This window comes from Alligator mississippiensis, chromosome 13 (assembly GCF_030867095.1).
Source record: "Alligator mississippiensis isolate rAllMis1 chromosome 13, rAllMis1, whole genome shotgun sequence".
Classification (NCBI taxonomy): domain Eukaryota; kingdom Metazoa; phylum Chordata; order Crocodylia; family Alligatoridae; genus Alligator; species Alligator mississippiensis.
The window spans coordinates 45,322,768-45,345,994 of NC_081836.1; the positions used below are offsets into that span (position 1 = coordinate 45,322,768).

The 23,227-nt window shown below is 42.5% G+C and overlaps 1 protein-coding gene across 1 annotated transcript in view; it reads left to right on the forward strand.

The window, feature by feature from the left end:
• The window catches only part of VPS35L (VPS35 endosomal protein sorting factor like), a 110,596-nt gene that overhangs the window by 20,403 nt on the left and 66,966 nt on the right, over positions 1 to 23,227 (forward strand). The window contains exons 7-11 of the mRNA XM_019494745.2: positions 2,428 to 2,556; positions 9,058 to 9,142; positions 16,558 to 16,617; positions 20,222 to 20,318; positions 21,388 to 21,435. Coding sequence (XP_019350290.1) covers positions 2,428 to 2,556; positions 9,058 to 9,142; positions 16,558 to 16,617; positions 20,222 to 20,318; positions 21,388 to 21,435 — 419 coding nt within the window. The remainder of the gene's footprint in view (positions 1 to 2,427; positions 2,557 to 9,057; positions 9,143 to 16,557; positions 16,618 to 20,221; positions 20,319 to 21,387; positions 21,436 to 23,227) is intronic.

Consider the following 23,227-nt stretch of genomic DNA (forward strand, 5'->3'; position numbering starts at 1 on the left):
GCTTTTTTGTCTGATGTGGCTGATAAATGCTGCATGAAAATGCACAGTGGTGAGGGAGGGAGTGGGAGTGGGGCAGGGACAGGGGCAGGTGTTGCCCAGCCGGGGTGGGGCAAGGCATGGGATAGAGCTGTGGCTCGTGTGGGGAGTGGGGGCTCCCACCGCTGCACACACCCCGGGAGGCCATGGGTGGGCATGTGCCTCTGAATATGCACGTGGGGCAAGGGTTGGCTGCGGCTCCAGGCTGGGGCCAAAGCTGCTCTGGGCCCTTCCTGGGAGGGGACTGGGCCCGGCTGTGTTCAGGGCGGGTGGCGGCAGCAGCGCTGGGAGGGTAGGTTTTGGGGGCTGCAACCACCCCAAAATTTGCTGTAGCCCACCCCACCCTCCATTGTCCCACGCCCAGCCCCCTGCCAGGAAGAGCCCAGTGCATCCAGCCCCTTGCCAGGAAGAGCCCAGTACAGCCCCAGTCCCAGCCCACAGAGGCAGCCTGCCCCACCCTGTACACAGATCTGGGGGCACCCCCCCCCCCCCGGGCCCATGTGCCCTTCTGGGGTATGTGCAGCAGCAGGTGCTGCCACCCTCATGCCCCCTGGATGAGCTGTGGCTCTGTCTGGTGCAGTCCCGGCCCCAGCCCACAGAGGCAGTCCTCCCAGCCCTGCATGCAGATCTGGGAGCACACCCCCCTGGCCCCTGTGCCCTCCTGGGGTGTGTGCAGCATCAGGAGCTGCCACCCCCATGCCCCCTGGATGAGCTGTGGCTCTGTCCTGTGCCCTGCCCCACCCTGGCTGGGGAGTGCCTGTCCCTGCCCCAGTGCCTGTCCCAGCCCCACTCCCTCCCTCACTGCAAGGGCCTTAATCTGCCCCCACCACCCTTGTCCCCCACAACAAACTTACCAGCCAGACACTGCTCTCCAGGCTGTGTGGCTGCATATCAGAATCAGATTGGTATCAGCCAATATGGCTTCTTAAAAAAGCCGTCAGTATCAGCCCCAAAAAGCTCTATCAGTGCACCCCTAGTTTAAAGAGTATAAGATATAGAAGGAGACTGTCAAGTACTACATCTGTTTGTTTAAATGTCCGTTGTATTTGTCCTTGAATTTTCACCCTTTTTGGCAGGTATTGAATACTGATGTTTCCTGTGTTATGCTTTATTTTTGTTTGATTTTTTTACACCAGCATCAGTGATGTCAGCAGGAGCATTTCCAGAAGTGTGGAGAATATTTATAAGCTGAAATGGGCTGTGTGCCTAAACCAGAGCTCCACATGCATGAATTTTGGGGACATTGTTTGTGGCTCTGATCTCTTCAGTTTTGGGCTATATTTGTTAATGAGCAGCTGCAATAAAACATAAGGGGAAGTACCTGGCATGCAGTCTCTTATTCCATCACAGTGGGATATTGAAATTATATAGGTCAGTATGAGCTGCTACAATGGGAGACGATGAACATCCTGAAAACTGTGTCCTGAGTTGCTTAAACTTGTCCAGAGCAGCCTAGAGCTAACAATTGGAGGCATATGGAAGAGTTGATCCCTAGAATGGAGAGTAGAGAGCCTCTGGGTCGTGTGCCCACTATTCTCATTCAGATGGTATGGTGGTAGAATTGGCTCGAATCAAATGCATGGGTACATCAAGAGCCAGATTAGTGGGACTGGATGAAATAGATTGGGATGATGGTCCTGGGTGGAAAAGGAAAAGACTGAAACTTGAGGTGGGGCTGGGGTATGGGGGCTGGGGACTGGATTGACAGAGCAAGAACTCTGGGAATGGGAGCCAGTATGCGGCAGAGAGAGAGGCAGTAGGAACATGGGACATGGATCTCATGTGCAGTCTATGTTGGGGGGAGAACTGGAAAAGGGGAAAGGAGAGACTCCAACTAGAATGGAGGATTGAGGGCTAGAAGGGGAAGAGGATGCGGATAAGGAACCAGGTACAGATTAGGGGTAAGAGGGCAGAAGAGACAAGTTGGTGGGAAATAGGAGGAGGATCTTTGACCACTAAAGTGTACTTTTTCCCCTGGAGCCTGGAATGAACCTGTGATTCTCCAAGTCCCTATTTCCCTGCTGTTGTCAGATATCTGAGAAACTTGCAGGCAGCACGTCTTATCTGTCTAGTGTTGGTCCATCTATAGGTAGCAGTAATTGGTTGTCATCACTAAATCCATTACCTCAAGTGGAAGAAGACATTACAATGAATCACATTGCTGACAACCCATGATGGTAATATTATGATGCCACATGTTGGAATTGCATTTGTTTTGTAGATTTACTCCCATGTGTAAAACAGTCTTACAGAAGGGGCATTAATAATTGCATGCTGAATGTAACCATGCACTATTAAGAAAATTCCAGAAGTGTTAGGAAATTCCAAATTGTAGTTTCATTGGCAATGGATTCTCTCTCTAATAGATCTTTATTTTTCTTATATTGCCAGGGTTCACAAAAAGAGTTGTTGAATTTAACTCAGCAGGATTATATAAATCGAATTGAAGAACTCAACCAGTCACTAAAGGATGCCTGGTCCTCTGACCAAAAAGTAAAAGCTCTAAAAATAGTTATCCAGGTAAGTTTTTACATATGTTTATGCTATACAAAAATAATGAGATTTGGAGCAATCTTGTTTTGTTTTGTTTTTTCGTTGTCCTCCCCTGGTCTCCCTTCCCCTAAAATAGATTTTATTCTAGTTACAAGATTGGTTCAGTTGCTTGAATCTTGCTTGTAATTTTGATGGTAGAAATGAGACTTGGAAACTAGGTGTATAGTTTGTGTGCGTGGTGTGTGCATATTCTAAAAAAACCCCAAAAAACCTAAACTGCATTATTACCATAAGTAGTTGGAGAGTCAGTTACTGTCAGTAATACTGTAGTAAATGACAGGATGATTCTATATGTAGGGGTCCTTATATCTAGGAAAGCACTTAAACATCCTCTGTGAAACTTTTCATGCACTTAATCTGAGATTGGACAAAACATGAGGATGGGCTGCAAGGAATAACTTTGAATAGGAAGAGGCGGGGAAAGACAGAAGTCTAAAAAAAACCCTAGTATAAACAATGATGATATTCTTCTTTCTGCAGGTTACTAATGCTAACTTGCCTGTTCTTATTATGCTAAAATCCTTTTGGTTTTTATTTTTTAACTCCAATTAGAGCTCTATCAGGGAAGTAATATCCAAGGGATATCCAAGGGTTTTCATAGAAATTGGGGTCCTTGAATATCCTGTATCATTTTGTACTTTGAAATATATCTTTGTAAAATGTTTAGGGGAAGAGAGAAGTCTGGGTGAGTATTGCGCTAGTATTTGAAAAAAAACAGGTGTCTGGGAAATGGGGTTCTTTCCTTACCTTTTTGTCTTTATAGATTCTATTGTTTAGGTTCTTCTACAAGTATTCGTTCTTGTAAAGAAAGTGACATTGCATCCATTGTTCCCTGGACTCTATAGAAGCTGACTTAGCTCTTGTATAAAAATCTGACTAAATTCAGGTTCCAGCCGTAGTGTTTTAATTCTTGACTATGTGTTGGTATACATTTGAGAAAGTGAGTACAAAAAGATCAAAACCCCCCCTATTGTATTGAAATACAGGATAATAAAATAGGAGCCTTTAAGATAATTTCTCTGATGTATGGATATATGTATATGTATATATATGCAGGGTATTAATAGGTTGGAAACAGTACGTCTGTATCTGTAAAATGCACATCATACTATTTTGGGTTTATATAAAATGTACGTTTCATGATTTGTTTCATTGCTCTAGCTCAAGCATATAAATGATAAGAGTATTTGGTGGTAGTTAAGATCCTTTTTCCAGTATGTTCAGCTGAAAGTAGCTGCCAAGTGGGTCTGCAGGTCTTTGCACCAGATATTTGGAGATACAAAAATCTACTTGACTTATCTTCCAGTAAAAACATTTTTTTCCTCAAATGGCATGCGGCAGATCACTGCTAGCTTCCTTTCAAGGTCTGTTATTGGCTTACAAAGTAAACATTAACCAAGGATGGTTGTGTCGGATTCCAAAGAAACCATGGTGTGAGCAGCTTGCGGTGTAGATTCTGCATGGAAAATGATTGAAACCAGCATGTGTTTTTTTCCTAAATATTTCTCTTGGCAATAATTCTGTTTGGCTTAATTTATTGATTGTGCCCTAATGCAGGCTTCGCTTAGTTTCTAATTCATCTGTCTTCAAATAAAATAAAGCCCATAGGACATCCTGTCAGATGTTTTATTTAAAGGGTACTTGGATCTAGGGCCTCATCACTGTTGTGTCACTGCAATATGTTCTATGCATGTAAGGAACATAAAATAAAAATAGTAAATATCTGTAAGGGTGATAGCTGTTAGATTTTCCTTAATGGGGAAAATTGTTTTTGAGTTTTCTGTGGAGGTTGCCTGAAGCTAAAGTCGCATGTAAAGAAACCTTTGTTTTGTAAGGATCAAAAAGCTTAACTAAAAACAAAATTAGTCTTGGTTTATTCCTGGTTATAGAAATGAGACTACTGATATTGATGATGGTTGATTTTATACTAGGCAACGTCCATGCTTATGGTGTTAAATGCTCTAGTATTCTTTGTAATGGCTGACTTTAAGGATTATTTTTGTCTGCAGGGATATTGCAGTAGTAGATGGGGGAATCTCTAGTTTATTCTGTACTGCTGCTTAAACTAATGGAGGGTGGTACAGGATAATTGCTTCTCTTTCCCAGATAGTCTTATCTCAGCAGGTTATAAATGTCATGGAGGTCCAGGGGCGAGATGCCAAGCTGAGTGCTCCCATCATGTCAGTAATACCAGCTGTAGATTAGTGTCTACATCTGGCAGTAGAATAACTTGGTTTGGCCCTTAGATTGGTTTTTAGTTAATATCTGGTATAGTATCCAAGTCATTCAAAAGGAACAAGAATGAAAAGCTCCTTATATTGCTGGTTCCCACTATGGAAAGTAAAAATAAATTAACCAATTTTACTGGAAAGCAGATTTCACTGGAACAGGTCTCCTTTAAGGTCTGCCTTGTTTTGCCTTAGTGGCCTGAAAATGAGCAGTATTCCTTACTTCTGCCAGACATTTCTTGAGGCTTGTGTGACCATAGCACTCATGAGTCCCAATCAGGTCAGGTCTCCATTGTGCTGTAGTCTGTACAGACACACAGAAGAGGGAGGCTATTACTTGTACAGCTTAAAAGTAGGTTGGTAAGACAAATGTGGTATAGTAAGAGAAGGGAGTATAGAGCAATACTAATCCAAACTCATTTTGCTTAGGGTAGCCGAGTGCACGTTTCATGTGTGTAATAAGACAGTTGGTAGCAGTAATCTCAGCTTGCCACCTGTTTGTCCTTTGTTAGACTGAAGTGCTCAGTTGGCTTCACAGTAGAAATAAGTTTTAAGGAGGATAAAGTGGTTTTAAGGATTTGGTTTAGGAGAGGAGGCCTCATGTGGTAGAAAGTGCAAAGGTGCTGGTTCTACAAGTGGATAAAATAGATTGATCAAATGAAACAGGATTAAAACTAAAATAAATTGCTCTGTCTTCAATTCTTTATTAACTGCTAACTCCCCCAACTCCTACCTCTCCCCCCCAAAAAAGTAAAAAACAAATTAAATACTGGCCAATGTGAATTTCCACTTTCTATTCCAACCTGGTGAAGTAATTGAATAATCTGATTATTTTAATGAAGCACAGAAAATGGTTCAGGGGTTCTGTACTAATGATGCACAATGTTCACCTGTGCTAATTTGGAAATGGCTCTTTTTGGGGGGAGGTGATGTATGTAAAGAATTACTACTTATGAGTTAGCCTTTAGATGAGGTCAAAGACAGATGTACCAGAGGCCATCCTTAGAAGTGATAAGGCTGTAATGCTGCTAGTCCTGGGGAAAAGCTACCTAAGGTCAGGTTTATTTTTACAGTGCTGGATCTACCTTTGAAAATGGTTTACGTTTGTAAATATCATTGGTTACAATAACAGAGGAAATAAAACAATAAATCCATCATGGTTGGAGTTTAGCAAATGATCCATGACTTCAGATGATTGATATTTGGCTGTAGCAGTATGGAATTAGCAATATTGTTTAAAAACAGACTACCATGAACAGCATTGTGACCTGAGATTAATTTAATTAAAGAAAACATGGTATCTCAGAGCTCTTGTTGGAAGGGAAAGAGTAAAACATAACTGTGAGTTCAGAACTAAAGTTGGACACATGACTTAATAAAGCATCCTGCTTTTTATACACAGCCGTAGACATGCGCAGTGTGCCTCTCTTACATGGTGACCGACCTGAACATAGCTTTTTTTTCCTAATGCTTGACACACTATCACACAGCTTTTCAAAGTAAGTAGAAAGGATGATCCTAAGACAAGGTGCCCTGTAAGACCATGCTTTGTGAAAATCTGAGCAGTTTGAATATCTGTATTGCACATTTTTACTTAAAAAATGAAACAACTTCTCATTGGTCTGTGAATGCTGTCCATGTATATGGATTAACTACTTCTCACTTGCAGCTTCCTCCTTCACATGCTTCTTGTTATGGATACTATTCTCTAAGACTGAATATTAGTGGCATGTGTTTAGGTTACTGAAATATTATAGATAGTTCTGGTGATAATGAGAGTGAGAAGCAGTAATTCAGTGTTTAGAACAGTGTTTCCCAACCAGTGTGCCATCAGAAATGAACAGACGTGCTGTGGAATTTTGCCATGGCAATGTGTTGCAGTGGGTATGAGGATGGGGAATGCCTTAACAGGTGTGCCATGGAAAAATGTTATTAATGTATATGTGCCTTGGGTTGGAAAAGGTTGGGAAACACTGATTTAGAAAACAGTGTGCATGGGGCAGAAAGCCTCACTCTGAAGTCTCATTAATGCATATTCCCTTTCATTTAAAATGCTTTTCAGCACACAAGGCTTTCTTATCATGGAGGTAAGCTGTTTTCTTAGCTAGAGGCCAAAATCATGATATGTTCATCCTGAAGGGGATAAATTTATTTCTCAGAAATGAAACATGCAGCAACAGGCAAGAAACCTATTTCATCAAAACACACAGGCATCTGATTTAAGGCGTTATGGACTTAGGGCCAGATTATAAGAGGCTGTTATGAGGAGAGCGCAGATGAAGCTGCTGCTTCTCTGCAACTCACTCCCTGCCTTCATGCAACAGCTTGTCATAGATCTTGTCTACTTGATGAAGCTACTGGTCAGTAAATAGCTTCTTTGAGGGGATACTGCTAGATATGCTAACAGCACCAGGAGTTCTGTTAGTCTTATTGTCTCCATGTGACGCATCTTTTATGTTTATGTTTGGTGCACAGTAGCGCTGTGCGAAGCTTTGGGTGGTGATTTGATTCGGAGGAGATTTGGCCTGATTCTGTGGCTGGATCTCCAAATTTGAATCGAATCAGGGGACCAATTAAAAAGTCTGAATCAATTCAAAGCTGTCTGAATCTTTGTAAAAGATTCGGAGAGTGTCGGTGATTCGGGCAGTCCCTGCTGGCTGCGGCAGGAAGCTGGAGCCGGACTTGGAGCTGGTAAGTAGGGGGTGGGGGAGGGGACCGTGGGGGACCCCTGCCAGGCCCTATCCCCTGCCTGCTCCCTCAGCCCTCCCCCAGCAGCCAGATCTCTGAATCAGATTTGGCCAAATCGATTCGGGGCAGTGATTCGAATTACCGAATCGAAACACTGTCCCCTGAATCGGCCAAATCCGAAGTGAATATTAGCTGCTTCACACAGGCCTAGTGCACAGCTGCATCTATGTACATGCTAGGTCATACTTAAAACACACATTAGCTATTTTTTTAGTGTAGATGTGCTATGGATATGTCCAATATAGAGGCTCAGAAATTGATAGTGATGAGCATCATAAAAGTAACATAAATACACTTTTTAAAAATAAGTGACTCTTCCTGTGTGTTCTTTGCCAGAAGACTGTTTCATAGTTTCATAATTTCATAGTTTCATAGTAGTTAGGGTCAGGAGGGACCTGAACAGATCATCCAGCCTGACCCCCTGCCACAGGCAGGAATGAATGCTGGGTTCACAAGACCCCAGACAGGTGATCATCCAACCTCCTCTTGAATTTGCTCACGGTAGGGGTGAGGACCACTTCCCTGGGAAGTTGGTTCCAGATTTTGGCCACCCTAACTGTAAAATATTGCCTTCTGATCTCTAACCTAAACCTATTCTCCATCAGCTTATTACCATCGTTCCTTGTCACCCCAGGTGGTGCTGGGGAGAAAAGGGCTCTACCTATTTGCTGTTGATCTCCTCTGATGAGTTTGTAGGCAGTCACCAGGTCCCCCCTCAGCTCCTCTTGCTGAGGATGAACAGGTTCAGGTCCCTCAGTCTCTCCTCGTAGGGCCTGTACTTCTGCCCTCTCACCAAGCAGGTGGCTCTCCTCTGAACCCTTTCCAGGCTGGCCACATCCCTTTTGAAGTGCGGCGCCCAGTACTGGATGCAGTACTCCAACTGCATGCTGACCAAAGTCGCATAGAGCTAATGCATAGCTTATGAAATGATACACCATGGATTACACGGTATAAGGGAAGACTGTTCTGGTTAACTCTTCTGGCAATGGAGAACGGCATGTTAGGACAGAAGAATCCTCTGCAGAAAAGGACCTGGGGGTTAGAGTGGACAATAAGCTGGATAAGTCAGAAGTGTGCCCTTGTAGCCAAGAAGGCTAACAGCATACTGAGTTGTATTAGTAGGAGTATTACCAGTAGATCAAAGGAAGTAATTATTCCACTGTATTCTGCACTGGTGAGGCCACATCTGGAGTACTGTGTCCAGTTTTGGGCCCCCCAATAGCTGGGAATGATGTAGTTGGGAATGGTCCTGCTTTGAGCAGGGGGTTGGACTAGATGACCTCCTGAGGTCCCTTCCAACCCTTATTTTCTATGGTTCTGTGTTTGTAGTGCAGACAGAGATGGCAAATAAATGTAATGCTAGCTGAGACCAGAATCCTTGGTTCCTTTTTGTCTGACTTGCATTTAAAGCATTTTACAGAAATGCTTTAAAAATGCACAAACCAATCCGTACCCTCCTTTTAAAAGCTGTCTTCCTTTTTTTCTTTTCTAGTGTTCCAAACTTCTTTCGGACACAACAGTAATCCAGTTTTATCCAAGTAAATTCGTATTAATTACAGATATACTTGATACTTTTGGTAAGTATTTTAAAATGTTACTTGCTTGATATCACCTGCCTTAAATATTTAGCTTTACTAAAGTGTATAAATAGTTTGCACAATGTACTGTTAATTCCTTTACTGTCCTTGACTAATAATCTCAAGGAATTAATTATAAAACAAGATGGACTGTTTTAGTTTGTAGTGGGGTTTTTGTTAATGGCTTTCATGGAAAATTGAGCAGTTCCAGGTTTTTTTTTAAGATCCCTTTTGACTATGAATCTATTAGGAACCTTGGATTCCTTCTGCACTCGCTTGATAGGGCTTCATTTAGTTTTGATTAAGAATACTGTTTCCTTTCCCCATGCCTCTAGTTGAGCCCATTGTTTAAAGATAGTGGTCTAATAAGGCATCCTTTGGTACTCTCAGTTGCCCTCACCTATCCCATTTGCTTTCTTTCCACATGCATCTCAGCCCTGTAAATTCTTGGTCTAGGCTAGAGTCAGGAATAAATTTGTGCTAGATATTGTTGGTGATATTGGATTGTTCAGCAGCCTTTGATGTGACTGGTAGAATAGCTACTTTTACAACTGAGGAACAGTACTCTGTGTCAGGAACCACTTTCCATTAGTTTCAGTTTTGCCTTGCTGAAGAAAGCAAGTTGTTGGTGATGGTAGGAATCTGCTCTATCCAACTTCTGTCTGACGTACAAGTAACTCTTCTTATATACAGAGCTTAGCAAAGTTAAAGTAGCAAACACAGTTTGATATCATTTTCTGCATCTGGTCTGGAATCCCATCAATCTCCAGTCTGGAGATATGCTCACAAAACATCTGACCTCAGATCTGTCTTATATGTAACCCATGGCAGACAAAAATCCTGCTAGCTTTTCTGTTGATGTGAGGATCTTCTGTTTCTTGATAATCTTACTGCAAGAAAACAGTTGAAAGTAGTGAGCCAGGTGAAGTTCTCTAGCGCTGTTTTTTTTCTTGGCATGTAAGCCTTACTAGCTTATAGTTTGTATAATTACAGTGATTTTAGAATTACTTTCCAATATTTCTTCTCCATTGCTTACAGGATAGCACAGAAAGCCAGTAGCATGCCTAACTGCTGGCTTGTGCTGCTCAGCATAGCATACTCATATATCTGGGAAGTGATTTTTAAAAGTTAAGAGAACCAGCTTAAGACTTCTCATGGGGAAGGAACATAGCAATATTTGAAATCCTTTTTGTTTTTACCATCTATCAGTGGGATATCTCCTGTTCTGAGGCTACCCTCCTTGCTTATCTTAAGTAAATGGGGATTGAACTGCGGCGGTAGCCCCATACATGTGGAACCAGTACTCCTTCTCTAGATGTTGATCCTGTGTTCTTCTTCCATGACTTGGAAAACTTCTAAGGCAATGGTTCTCAAGCATTTTAGGGTCAGCACACCCCTCCAAAACCTTTTTTTGAATTTGGTGGCATCCATGGTTGAGAAATGTACTAAATCTTTGCATAAAAAACTATTCTCCATCCCTTCATGAAACAGCTACTGACATTCAAATTATTACATGTGTTTTACCATGTCCCAAGCATGAAGGTTCTGTATGGCAGCTCCTTGTTCTGGGAGGAAAGGTGTAACCTAAAAAGTCATTTTAGTAATGTTTTTTAAAACCAAAATGATAGTCTTCTCTCTCTTTTGCTGTATTTTGTCCATTTTATGGTGGCTTCATTTGGTACAATATTCTGAGTCTTTTGCAAGTAGGCAACGTACTTTATGAACTTCATCCTATTAATGTACCCAGTGTTGTACAACGTGTTTATTAATGATTTGGATCCTTGAATTAAAAGCTGCTTGAGGAAGTTTGCAGATGACATGAAACTGAGAAGGATTGCAAACATGTTAGAGGACAGGAACACAATTCAAAGGGATTTTAACAGATTGGAAAGCTGGGCAAGAACTAGTAGGATCTTCAGTGGTGACAAATGCAAGATGCTACACCTCGGAAAGAATAACCGAAAATATAGGTACAAAATAGGTAACACCTGGCTGGATGGTAGTGTCCTGGAGAAGGGTCTGAACGTCTTGGTAGATCAATATGCATCTGCAGTATAATGCAGCTGCACAAAAGGCAAATGCGGTTTGGGATGCATCAGTAGAAGCACCAAGTGCAAGAAATGGGAAGAGATAGTGTCTCTCTACTTGGCATTGGTTAGGCTTCATTTAGAGTAGTGGGGTTCAGCTTTTTTCCCTGGACGACTGGATGGGCAGTGCCCCATCTGTCCTTGGGCTGGATCCCACCAGGAGTCCTAATCCAGCACTAGGGCCAGTGCAGTGGGCACCATCTGGCCAGGTGGAGGGGGGCAGGGAGCTGCCCCGCTGCAATCCAGCCCCATGTGGGGTGGGCAGAAATGGGGCATGGCTTGGCCTCACAGGAAAGAAAGGCCATGGCCCAGCCCCAGTCCGGTCCTGCAGGAAGGACATGTGGCTTGGCCCCATGAGGGGGTAGGGGTGGGGAAGGAGTGTGGCTTGGCCCCAACCCAGTGCTGATTCTGGATTTGAGGTTTGGGAATTTGCAGAGGGAGGGTGACTGTATTAATGGCCCTTCCTCCACCACCAAATTTCCCACTCCATGGGGAGCCTTGTGGGCCAGTGGCTGCGCTGAGTACGCCTGATCTGGAGTAGTGTATGCAGTTTTGGGCTGGAGCAGTTAAAGGGTCCGGAGGCTTGGGAGGCAAGTCAGACAAAAAGAGACTGAAGGAAATGGACATGTTCAGCTTGCAAAAAAGGTGCTTCAGGGGGAACATGCTAGCAGTCCTCAAATACCGGAAGGGGTGCCATAAAAAGAGGGAAAACACTTTTTCTCTCTTGTTGCAAAGACTAGGACGTGGACCAACAGCTTGAAGTTTCAGCAAAAGTAGGTTTAGATTGAATATCCCGAAAAACCTCTCCACTGTTGGAAAAGTGAGGCAGTGGCATGTACTGCCAGGGGAAGCTGTGGAAACTCCGGCACTGAAGGTGTTGTACAGAGGTTGGACAGACATTGGTCTGGGATGATTTAAGAGTATTTATGCCTAAACTCTACTATGGGTTTTCTGTGCTTCTAGCCTTTACTGGTTGCCACATGAGTCTGGGAAGGAGTTTTTCCCCTCCTGCTGCTACATATCAGGGTTTTTTAAAAGCCTTCCTTGGAACCACTGGGGGTTGGCTGCAGTCAGTGCTGGGGATTGTGACTGGGGTGTGCAGTGCTCTTGCTGGAACTTAAACCTGGAGTTTCCTGGCTAGAGAATCTTGCTTCTCGGCTTAGACTGTTTTGCCATATTTGGAATCAGGAAGAATGGTACAGACCCAGGATCAAATTGGTTTGGACTGAGGGCGTTATTGCCACCTTCTGTTGCCGGGGGAGGGGAGTATATTTTAATTACCTTGCAGCAGCAGTGGGTTCACTGCCATGGTCCCTCTACTTTACCTGTGGCAGGTTAGGGTGTTATGTCAGGTGATTTTGTAGTTTTGTCAGGGTTGACTGTATAGTTTTGCTAATAGGTTAGACAGTGGATTTGTATAGCATGATTTGGATAAGGATGATCATACCTTAGGCAAAGGATTGAACTAGACGATCTCTGGAGTTCCCTACTCTGATTTTATGATGATTTGTTTCTCAGTTGGCTCTTCAGATCTTCAAGTGATTCCCTTTTTTATTTATAAAACGCTTTACAGGTATTGGATGTTTAGTCTGAAGTAACCATATATTTTTATCAATGGCCTTGGTCTCATCAGAATATATCGTTTGTGCTTTGTATATGTATATACCAGTAATAAATAGCTTGCTTTTTACAATGTAAAGAAGCAAATTTATTTTTGATCTGTTCTAGATTTTTGTGGTTATCAGGGTGAATTATAAGAAATGCCAATTTGATTGCAGAGTAAAATACTGTTCAGTGCACTAGTGAAAAATGAGTAATTATAAATGTATCAAAAATGCTATAAAGCTATGGGTACTGCTGGAATGATTTCATGATATAAACATCTTTTTTATGGCTGTAACTGATCTCCAGTTTTTAGAGAATGAAGGATTCGAGGGAGCAGTAGAGATGAGATGATTAAATAGTTGGCTGTGCTTTATTATTATTATTATGAGAAAAACAGTTGTTTCAGCTGGCTGTCTTCTCCCAGGGAGAGAACATTTGATAATAATAAAAGACTAGTTCTGTGGTGTGCTTTAATGCTCATTTTGCTGTAAAGGGTAGATACTGCCTTTTGCATTTGAGTAAGCACTGCAGTTTCAAGGAATGTAGCAGACCAAGGTGTATCTCTCTGGGTCAGGTCTTGAGTCTCTTGCTTTGAGTAAATCTGTGCACCTTGGTCTTTAGTAAGACAACATGAGGAAAGATTCAGCAGATGACCTGATGTCTGTAGAATGATGTTTATAGATTAGTGCTAGCATGAGCATGTAAGTAACCAGGAGGTCTGGAAAACATTATTGGCTGGGCATGCCATACTTTCTAACCTCTATATTAGGCAGTACAAGTATTGTTTCCTACTTGAGTTTTTGCTTATCGCTGAGAAATAAATGCTGTATCTACCTCAATCCAGCATGATTCTGAATTTAAGATGACTCCCAATAATTAGATTCTGTCAATGAAAAGTGAATAAATTTGTTATAATTTTCCATGTGTAGAATCTAATTATTGGAGGGTTGTCTTAAATTCGACCCCTCTTTCTCCACCTTTCACCCCCTCCCCCCCCCCAACTGCTGCAGTGGGAAAAGCAGTACTGGGGGGAGGGGGGGGAAGTGGCAGGAGCACATGGTGGGGGAGTCAACTGGCCTAATGCCTGCCCTTGTCCACCCACATCTTGCTTCCTGCTGCTGGTGCCCTGTTGCAGCACCCGCTCCACCCCCCCGCCACCTGCACCTCCCTGTTGCAGCAGCAATAGCTGTGGCCAGGTGCTGGAGCAGTGCAGAAGCCACAGCTGCCACTGCTGCGTAGTCAGGCTGTGGTTGGAGCAGCTGTGTGCTCTGTGCCCTGGGCTGGAGCAGGACCAGAGCCATGCCAGAGCCAGAGGGTAAGTGAAGGAGGGGTGGGGTGGGGTGGGGGAAGGGATGGGCAGCAGCTCCAACTATGTTCTCAACCCTGAACCTAAGTCTGGGCGGGAGTCAGAGCTGCAGTAGCTGCCGGTCTCCCGCCACCACCTCCTTGTACTCCAGTCCAAGATGAGAGGCTACCCCTGCCCCACTATGGTAATAGCACTGTCTTCCAGAATCTGTCAGCTCCTGGAATGGTGGTTGCCTGCTTAACAGTAATAACATTAAGGAAACATAGTCAAACTAAGCTGGAAAATACAAGTGGTAGTTTCACTCACTCTGTCAGGTGTTTTCAGTCACATTCAATGCAGATAGCAGCTAAGTATTGGCTTATGCCCACCTTGTGTTTTGGAGCTATGGCATTTGACCCTGGCCATACTTGGCAGGGAAAAAAATTAGGTCTTAATATATAAATATGAGTCCAGCTAAGTTTGTTTCTAAGGGAGTAGTCCTGGTCAGTGCATCTGGTGGAATATGAACATGATTTGGCTCCATCACCTTACTGAACAAGTATGGGGTGTGCAAAACGGGCTGTATTTGATTCAGATTCAGCCCGAATCGGAGACAGTGATTCCATTTGTTGATTCGGATTGCTGTCCTGATTCGATTCGGCCGAATCCGAATCTGAAAATTTGATGCTGGTTCAGAGAATCACTGATTTGGTCATAGACATGGCTTTAAATGCTTTTTCTACATACCTCAAGGTACCAGGCGCAGCTTGTGAACCCTGCAGTGGTGGAGTGGTTAGTGTCCCACAGGAGCATGGGGGCGGGCCCCGCCGCACGCTCAGTGGTAAACACAGAAGTGGACTGGAAGTACTTCTGGTCTGCTGCAGAGTGCGCCAGGGGGCATCTCCATACCCACCTGGCTTGGCAATCAGCTGTGGAGGGACCCTGGGTGTCCCCCCAGACTCAGGAGGCACTGGTCACCGAGCTGGGGGGGAATGGGATGGGCCCCCCAGCGTGCTCCCCGGCAGATCCAGAAGTGGACTGGAAGTGCTTCTGGTCCACTTCTAGATCTGCTGCCAAGCACGCTGGGGACCCCTCTGTGCTCCCGTGGAATGCTGCATCCACCCCACTATCTCAGTATTCACAAGCCGCCTAGTACCTTGAGGTATGTAGAAAAAACATCTAAAGCTGTGTCTATGTCTGAATCGTCGAATCTCTCCGAATCGATTTGGAGGGTTCTGATTTGATTCAGAGAGATTAAAGGGTCTCCTGATTCAATTCAGATTCAGAGGTTCGGCCACCAAATCGGGCCGAATCTCTGCCGAATCGAATCAGTGACTGAAGCTTCGCGCAGCCCTTGTGTGAAACTGCCTTTGTTGGGACAAAGTTCACACACAGTTCCTATACCTGTTTGACACCCAGTAAATGTGTTTCTACACTGATTCTTTTAATAAATGGGGTAAGCCTGATTTCTTGGAGTCAGGGAGGTCTCATGACTTAAATTAGGTGAATCGGTTCAGGATGCAGGATCCTTGGAGTTCTTTCATACATAAACATTTGACAAAAAAATGGTAGAGGCAAATTAGGTGCATCTGTTACACCAACACTGTGAAAGTTGATGTAATCTTTTTGATAAGAAAACTTGTTTTACAAATTCGCTTGAAGGAAAAAATGCTAACCTTTTCTATGTATTCAATGATGAAAACCCAAACAAAAGCCTGGGAAAGGTCAAGGTCTCTTGGTTCTGAAATTTCAGTTCATTAGGTTAGGTTATAGTAGTTCATTACATAATGTTTTGGCAAAATACTACTTTGTTTTTCACTGTCTTTTTAAACCTTAACAAACTTTCATGCTGTCTCTTTCTGGTTTGGAAAAGATTGAGCCTAAAATTTTAATTGGGTATGGGCTATGAAAAAGAACAACATATTGTTACTAAATGTATTTAACATAATTTTAAATTCTTTTAAAGATAGATTGTCATCTGCTTGAATTACACTGTACTTTTTTCAACTGTATGGAACTAATTTATTTTATAGCATTTAAAGCTGCAATATATAGTTGGTGTTTAACAGGATGTACAGTGACACTTGTTTTTTCCAGGTTGTGTTTCCCCTCTCTGTCTTTCTATGTATTGACCGTCAGTTAAAACAATGCTCAGCAGAGAGGTCATCAGATGTTCTTTCCTGGCTAACAGGAGATGGTTGGAGTAATCTGACTCGTATTGCCACCGCTGCATATACTGGAGCTAAGCCAAAGAAATTTTTGCAGCATACAGAATCATAGGTTCAGGCCTTCCAATCTTTTGGCCTCACTAGGTGGCAGCATAATATAATAGAGATAGAGTCATTGTAGATAACCTTCCTTGACTCTTGTCGAAAGAGCCACTATTTCACAATTAAATTATAGATTGCTGTTGATTTAACCTCTTATTTTCTCTACAGGAAAACTTGTGTATGAAAGAATTTTATCCATGTGTGTGGATAGTCGTGTCTCTTTACCAGGTAATCTTTTTTCCTTTCCTGGGATTGTGAAGAATTAAACAAGACCTGCCTATCCTAAAACAAATTCAGCTTTGCTAGCATGTTTTAGCTGGGGGAAAGTATTACAAGTATACAGCTTAGTACACAACTTGTTTCCCATGCAGAGAACTTTTGTTTGTAGGTGAAAACTGATCTGGTTAATATTCTCTGAAAAGAAATTGTTATGCTCCTGCATGCTCAATTTGGATCTAGTTTTTGTTTAATTTTTAACAGAAGAAAATGTTTCTAATGGGTTGTTTTCACACTTCACTAGTTTTATTTAAGGTGATATCTCTTCAGTAAATTGCTTTGCATAAAACTTACTTTATAATAAAATGCACTAATTTTCATTTTAATTATGCCAGATGTTATCAGGGAATGTGTAGGGAAAAGCTGATTCTGGACAGAAGGAGGCAGCAGATGACTGCTGAGAAAATCTTACCAAGGGATAAAAATTACCATTAACTCTTCTCTTTAAAACAAAGAAAAAAATGTCCTCTTTGTTCCCATCATTTTGTGTTGCCTCTTAGTGTTTGAATGTTCCTATGACATGGTTTTACCTGCCTTCACAAACAAAAATGTTCATGTTCTGATGCTGGGTTGCCATAACCATTTAAAATTATTTTTTATAAGTGAGGTGTAAATGTAGTTTTCTATAATTTTATTGTTAAATAAAGTATATAAGTACATGCTTTAGAATATGCCCTAGGGGAGCAGGTCATTTCTCACAATTTAGTCTTACAAGCTTTAATATCTGCTCAAACATTTTTTTTTCTTTTCCTGTGTTCTTGTCCCCTCTCTGAGTGAAGAAGACAAAATATCTTGGAAGGTATTACCAGTGGTATATAGAATTAAGTTTTTTCTTAACTTATACAGGCTCAATATTTCTTATGCAGAGTCCTTCCTAAAATAGCTATGTGAAAAGAGAACAGACTCATTGGTATTCGTACTCATTCTTTCTGTTCCAATAAGCTTTAGTATCGGATTCCTCTGCCTGCAGGAAACCAAACCATAGTGTAGGATTCACACTTTGAAGGATACCTGAATTCTGTTCGTCTGAGAGAGAGAGAGCATGCAATTGTGTTGAAATGGTGCTGTGGATTTAACGTGATCAGCACTTGTTAATAAAATCAATATGTTACAGATAAGAATCTTTCAAGAAGCTGATATTATTTGAGTAATAATCCTTGCCTAGCGCTGTGTTACGTAAAGACATTGAGGGCTGGACATTGTCAAATGTGTGGGAATTGCACTGATTCCCCAAAATTTCAACATAGACTGTGATCTGAGTAAGAACAACAAGCAGCAGATAAATAAACAGAATGGAGAGAAGCTTTACTTCCAGTCAGTTTTATTAAAATGCTTCCATTTGTATATATATACATATATATATATATATCCTGGTTTCCCAATGGAAAGATATGTAGCTTCTGGAAAGAAATTTACTTTCCTCACTGCTTTTTCCAAAAATGGCAAGTCCAGAAGGTGAATTGTGGAAAGAAAAAGCAAAAGTCTGCTATTGCTTGCTTTTTTTTTTTTTTGGTTAATGTGTATGTTGGCCCATTGTAAAGTGAAATAGCTTTCCCATGCTGTGCAAATAGAGAATAACCCCTTGTAATACTTATAGCACTGTGAATGTTTGAATCTATCAACATGAAAGGTAGAGATGGACTGAAGAAATGAAGTCTTCCCTCTCCTGTCCCCCAAAAGACTGTGACCAGGCCTATTACCAGATTTTAGGATGCCACTTGTTTGCTAAGCATAAGAGTGAAAACGTAACTGAGTATTATGCAAATACATTTTCTGATCTTTTTAAAGTTTAAATTGCTTTTAAGTTTGCTTTGAATTAATAGAAGAAGAAACAGACTCAGTCGTCACAGATGGTTGTAATTTTACAAATCTCTTGGGAACCAGTGGGAGTTCTGCACAGAGAGGCCATCTAGTTTAGAAACCTGTGTCTGCTGAAGTCTTAGTCCAGTGTAGAAAATCAGTCCCCTTCCTCTTTCGCTGCCTTTTTGAGCAAGTTTTATTTTGTGAAGGAAGAACAGGGCCAGAGAGATCCCAAATGAGGCTATCACTACTTTCTGAAATCAAGTCTTGTGGCTTTTTTATGTTGTATTAACAAGAATATAAATGTTCAGAAAAAAATGATGGGTTTGGAATCATTGTATAATTGGGTAGAGCTTCCCATGAAAGTGACTTTCATTAAAGCTTTTGGTCACTGTTAAACCTGAGAGTTATGGTAAAGTTGCATATTCAGAGTCTTCAAAATGCAGGTGTTTCCTTGTGAGAATCCTAAATTAGATGTTTAACCTGCCTTTCCTTGGTATGTGGAATATTCCACTAGGTAGTAGGCAATGCAGAAGTCACTTTTGGTCCGTTACAATTAAACCCTTTGAAAATCACTGACCCAATGGTGTAAAAACACTAGGCACTCAAGGTTTGGGGCAGTTTTTAAAAGCTAAATCATAGGAAATCAAACAAGGGAGTCTTTCTTTCTTTTCCTCCATCTGTATCAGAAAGCTTGCTTATTTACTTTAATGTAATTGATAAAAGTGCTTGGAGACCTGGGTCCTTAGGTGTTTGCTTTGCTTGTTGATTCAGAGCTTTGATCCTAGTTTTTTGTTTCTGATGATGTTGGCTGATGGAAGATAAATAGGTTTGTTGACAAATTATTTTTATACATGTTAATTGAGCCAGGCAACACTTTTAGCATACCAAAATAAAAACAGTGTAGACATTCTAGATGAGCTGAATTTTAGAGAGCTGAGCCCGTGCTGCAAGCAAGGATGCAGAAGTGGACACTAGCCTAACCCAAGTTCTACCCTATGCAATACTTATCAGGACCCTGAGTATGACCTTGGCTTTCTGTCCTACCCCACCTATGGGGTCTGCAGTACATTGTTCAGGAATTCCTCAGTTCTCAGAGAAGAGGCAGAGAGACAGTTTCTCCCTATATTCTTGTTCGATATAGTGCGTGGGGATTTTCCATCATCTAATTCTGGAGGAACCATATGGGATGGGAGCCTCTCAATATTTGGAGTCAAGAAGGAATTTTAACTCATGGTCAGACTGGTCTGGACTGTGGGGGGTTTTGCCTACCTCTGTAGCAGGGGGCATGGCCCTCTATCCAGGACCTTTTGAGCATATATTGATAATATTTATAGAAGCAGGACATTGACTGCTGTGGTTCTTCTTCTTTACCTGTAGTAGGTTAGGGTGTTAGGTCTGTGTTGTCAGGGTTGAGAGCAGTCTTACATAGAGGTCAGATTATGGTTTGTACAGGATGGTTTGGATAGGGATGATCCTGCCTCAGGCAGGTGGTTGGACTAGACCTCTAGAGGTCCTTTCCAGCCCTACTTCTCTATGACTCTGACTCAGCCAAGCAATTGTCCACACTGCTGCAAGGGAGATCTAAGAATCAGAATAATACATTGTCCAGCTTATTATGGTATCTTTTCTTTCTTTTTTGAAAGCAAATATTTAGAAGTGACTTCTAATTCCAGATTTTTTAAATGTAGCTAGTTTAACTTACTTCAGAATTTAAGGTAACATGATTTGTTCTCAATTAATTTTCTTTTCCCAGATAATTTCACTCCAGAAAGTGTTAATGATACTGCCAAAGAAACTTGTTTAAATTGGTTCTTCAAGATCGCTTCCATCAGAGAGCTCATTCCCAGATTGTATCCTTTTCAAATGAGTTTGACTATCCAAGTGTTATATTATTATTCCTGAAGTTTTAAAAGAATTAGTAATATGAGAATGTGATGAAGTTTACCAAAAATTACATGATAATTATTAATAACTTCAAAATATCTTTTGCTATATCACTATTGTATCTAATGTCTCCTTGTTCCCAATATACTTATTCTCATAATATCCTTGTGAGGTAGGGAAGTACTAGTACTATATCCCCCTTTTTTTTTACAGGTGGATAGTGCAGGCACAGAGAAGTAGAAGGCTAGATTTTCAGGATTTAGGTGTTGTGATACCTTGGGCACCTTGACAATGGACTGGATTATGAGGGTATGGTGGTAGAATGGTTAAGCATCTCTGTGAATCTAGAAGCATGACATTAATCCTCTTGTCGTGACTCATGCCAAAGATCATCCCCATTTGATCGAACTATAAGTAGGTACCCAGTCATTCTGAGGTGGAGTCAAAGGTTGATCAGTTGGGAAGCTAGCCATGTCACTCACTTGGCTGTGTGGCTTAACTGTGCTAGCTTGATGAGCCATCTGGGTGGAGGCAGACTTTGAACTTAACTCTGACCTACCAGATTTTGCAGTCCTGAGGGGGAAGTGCCTAAACTCCTTATAGCTAGATGCCATGGAATGGGCTTCACAACAGGCAGCACATACAGTAGAAAGCTGCCTCAGCAAGTAGTGGTAAATGCTTAAGGGAAAGGATGTGTTTAAGTCCCTCCCCTTTCTGGGAACATTAAGAGCATAACTTGTAGCAGCAGAGAGGTACCTGCTTCAAACTGGGGTTGACCTCCCAAACCCTTTTTTACACTTAGGCAACTAAGTGTTCCTTTAAAGGGGCAATGATTGTTTAAGTTAAGTTTACATACCAGAAACTGAGCAAATTGGAAAACAGAATAGAAAAGGTGTAAAAGCCACAAAACAAGTAGTAAAATCTTAAAGGAGCCGTAGCACTTGATGGCCAAATTATTTTCAACCAGTGAATATTTAGTATTTATCTTATTTTTAAGGGCATTTTGAAATAATTTCCCCTTAACTATGCATTCAGCTATGTGGAAGCAGCAATACTGAAATGCAACAAGTTTCTATCAAAAACGTAAGGGTAACATGCAGTTACTAAATACAGAATGCAAATATGTTTGGCAGTATTGATGAGTTGGAGGTATTGGTATGAATCCCAGGAAATAACTTCAAGGCAGAATGCTGCCATAGCTGGTGTCATACTGACTCATTTACTACAGAGCGCTTACCTAATTGAAGTATTAAGCATTGGCAGTGCATTGTAGGGGGGGGGCGGGGAGGGGGAGGAAGAGGGGACACATGCTCCGAGATTTCTGCGCTGACAGCAGGGCATGGAGCTGCAGCCTGGCCAGAGCCAGGGCCCAGCAGCAGTGGGGATGGCAGTGGCATTATGAATTTTGCACCAGTGATGGGATTTGGGGCTGCTGCTGGGCCAGACCCAGTGCCTGGGGCAGCAGGGGTAGCAGTAGTGGTGCAGAGTTGTGCTCCCACACTGTGGCAGCAGCGTGGAGTTGTGCCCCTTGCTGTCAGCACTTACATGTCGCCCATTGTATTAAGCAATGTGGGGGAAGGACAATTGACTTAGAAACTGAAAGGAAGGCAAAAGTGACAGGAGTACAGGAAGGAGAGAACAACAAAGATGAGATTTAAAGTAAGATGAGGGAGCAAGATGGGAACAATGATCCAGGAAAGCAGCTACTAAAAATCTGGGAAGAAGAGACAAACGGTGCTGAATTCAATGGACAGTGTTCCTTAAAAAAGAAATAAAAAAAAAAATCAAATGCTTTTGTGTCTAGGAGCCCTTGAATGCCATGACCCAGGATTGTGTAACCCCTAGCCCATGAGCCAGATCTGGTCCCTGGAGCCATGGGGTACCTTCTGGGTTGGGAAATTTGTGGGCAGGGAGCAGGGCAATGAGTATTGCCACCTTTCCCCGACTGCCAAATTCCGAAGCCCTACATAGCTGGATTGGGGCTGGGCAATGCCGCCAACCTCCCTCCCTCCTGTGCCACCAGATTGGAGCAGGACCTGCCTTCTCTTGTGCCCACCTTCCCCCCTCCCTCACCCCAACACAGCTGGATTTGGGCCCCTGCTGTGCCTGTCCTGTGTGCTAGATCAGGGCTCAATGTAGGATGTGCTGTGGGACTGTAATACAAGGAGACCATTCAGAGGCTTCACACCTCTCCTATGCAACAATTTTGGTGTCACTTTTTCCTCAACCACAGAATGGGGTTTGGGAATGAAGTGGGGTGAGTGGATCTGTGACTAGGAGACTCCCTAGTGGCTGCTGCTCCTCTTGGGGAAGGAAGCTATGTCAGCCTCTAGGGCTGCTACTTCCTTGGGACTGCATTGCAAGCATACTATAGCTTTGTTGCCTCTCCAGTCTAGAGGGGAGCATTCATTCTTTTTCTTAGTCCTCACACAAGTCCCCAGAGTACAACTTGGCTACTTGGCCTACTCTGGGGAAACACCATGCATCTGGGTCCAAGAAGGCAGTTTTCCTTAAGCAGTCCAAAACACAGTTTTCCTGGGGATAACTGCTCTTCTGGTGTGGTTTAGTACCTGCCGAGGTGTTGGGGCTTAAAGCCCACTTTTTGGAAATGGGAGGCTCCTCCATAGCTTGCTTCTGCAGTCATATGGCTGAGGGCAGGCGAAACTTGGGGGCCTCCGGGCTTGGGCCTGCACATAGGATGCCTGCCAAAAGACTTTGGAAGTATCTGAAGCCCCTGGCAGGGGTGGAGGATGTTTGCCGGTTGTAGGGCCACTTATGGTTCTGGATTGACTCGTGGATTTGGACTTGATTTGGCTTGGAACATGAAACATTTCTTTAAAAACAAAAAAACCAAAAAAGAACTCTGACAGATATG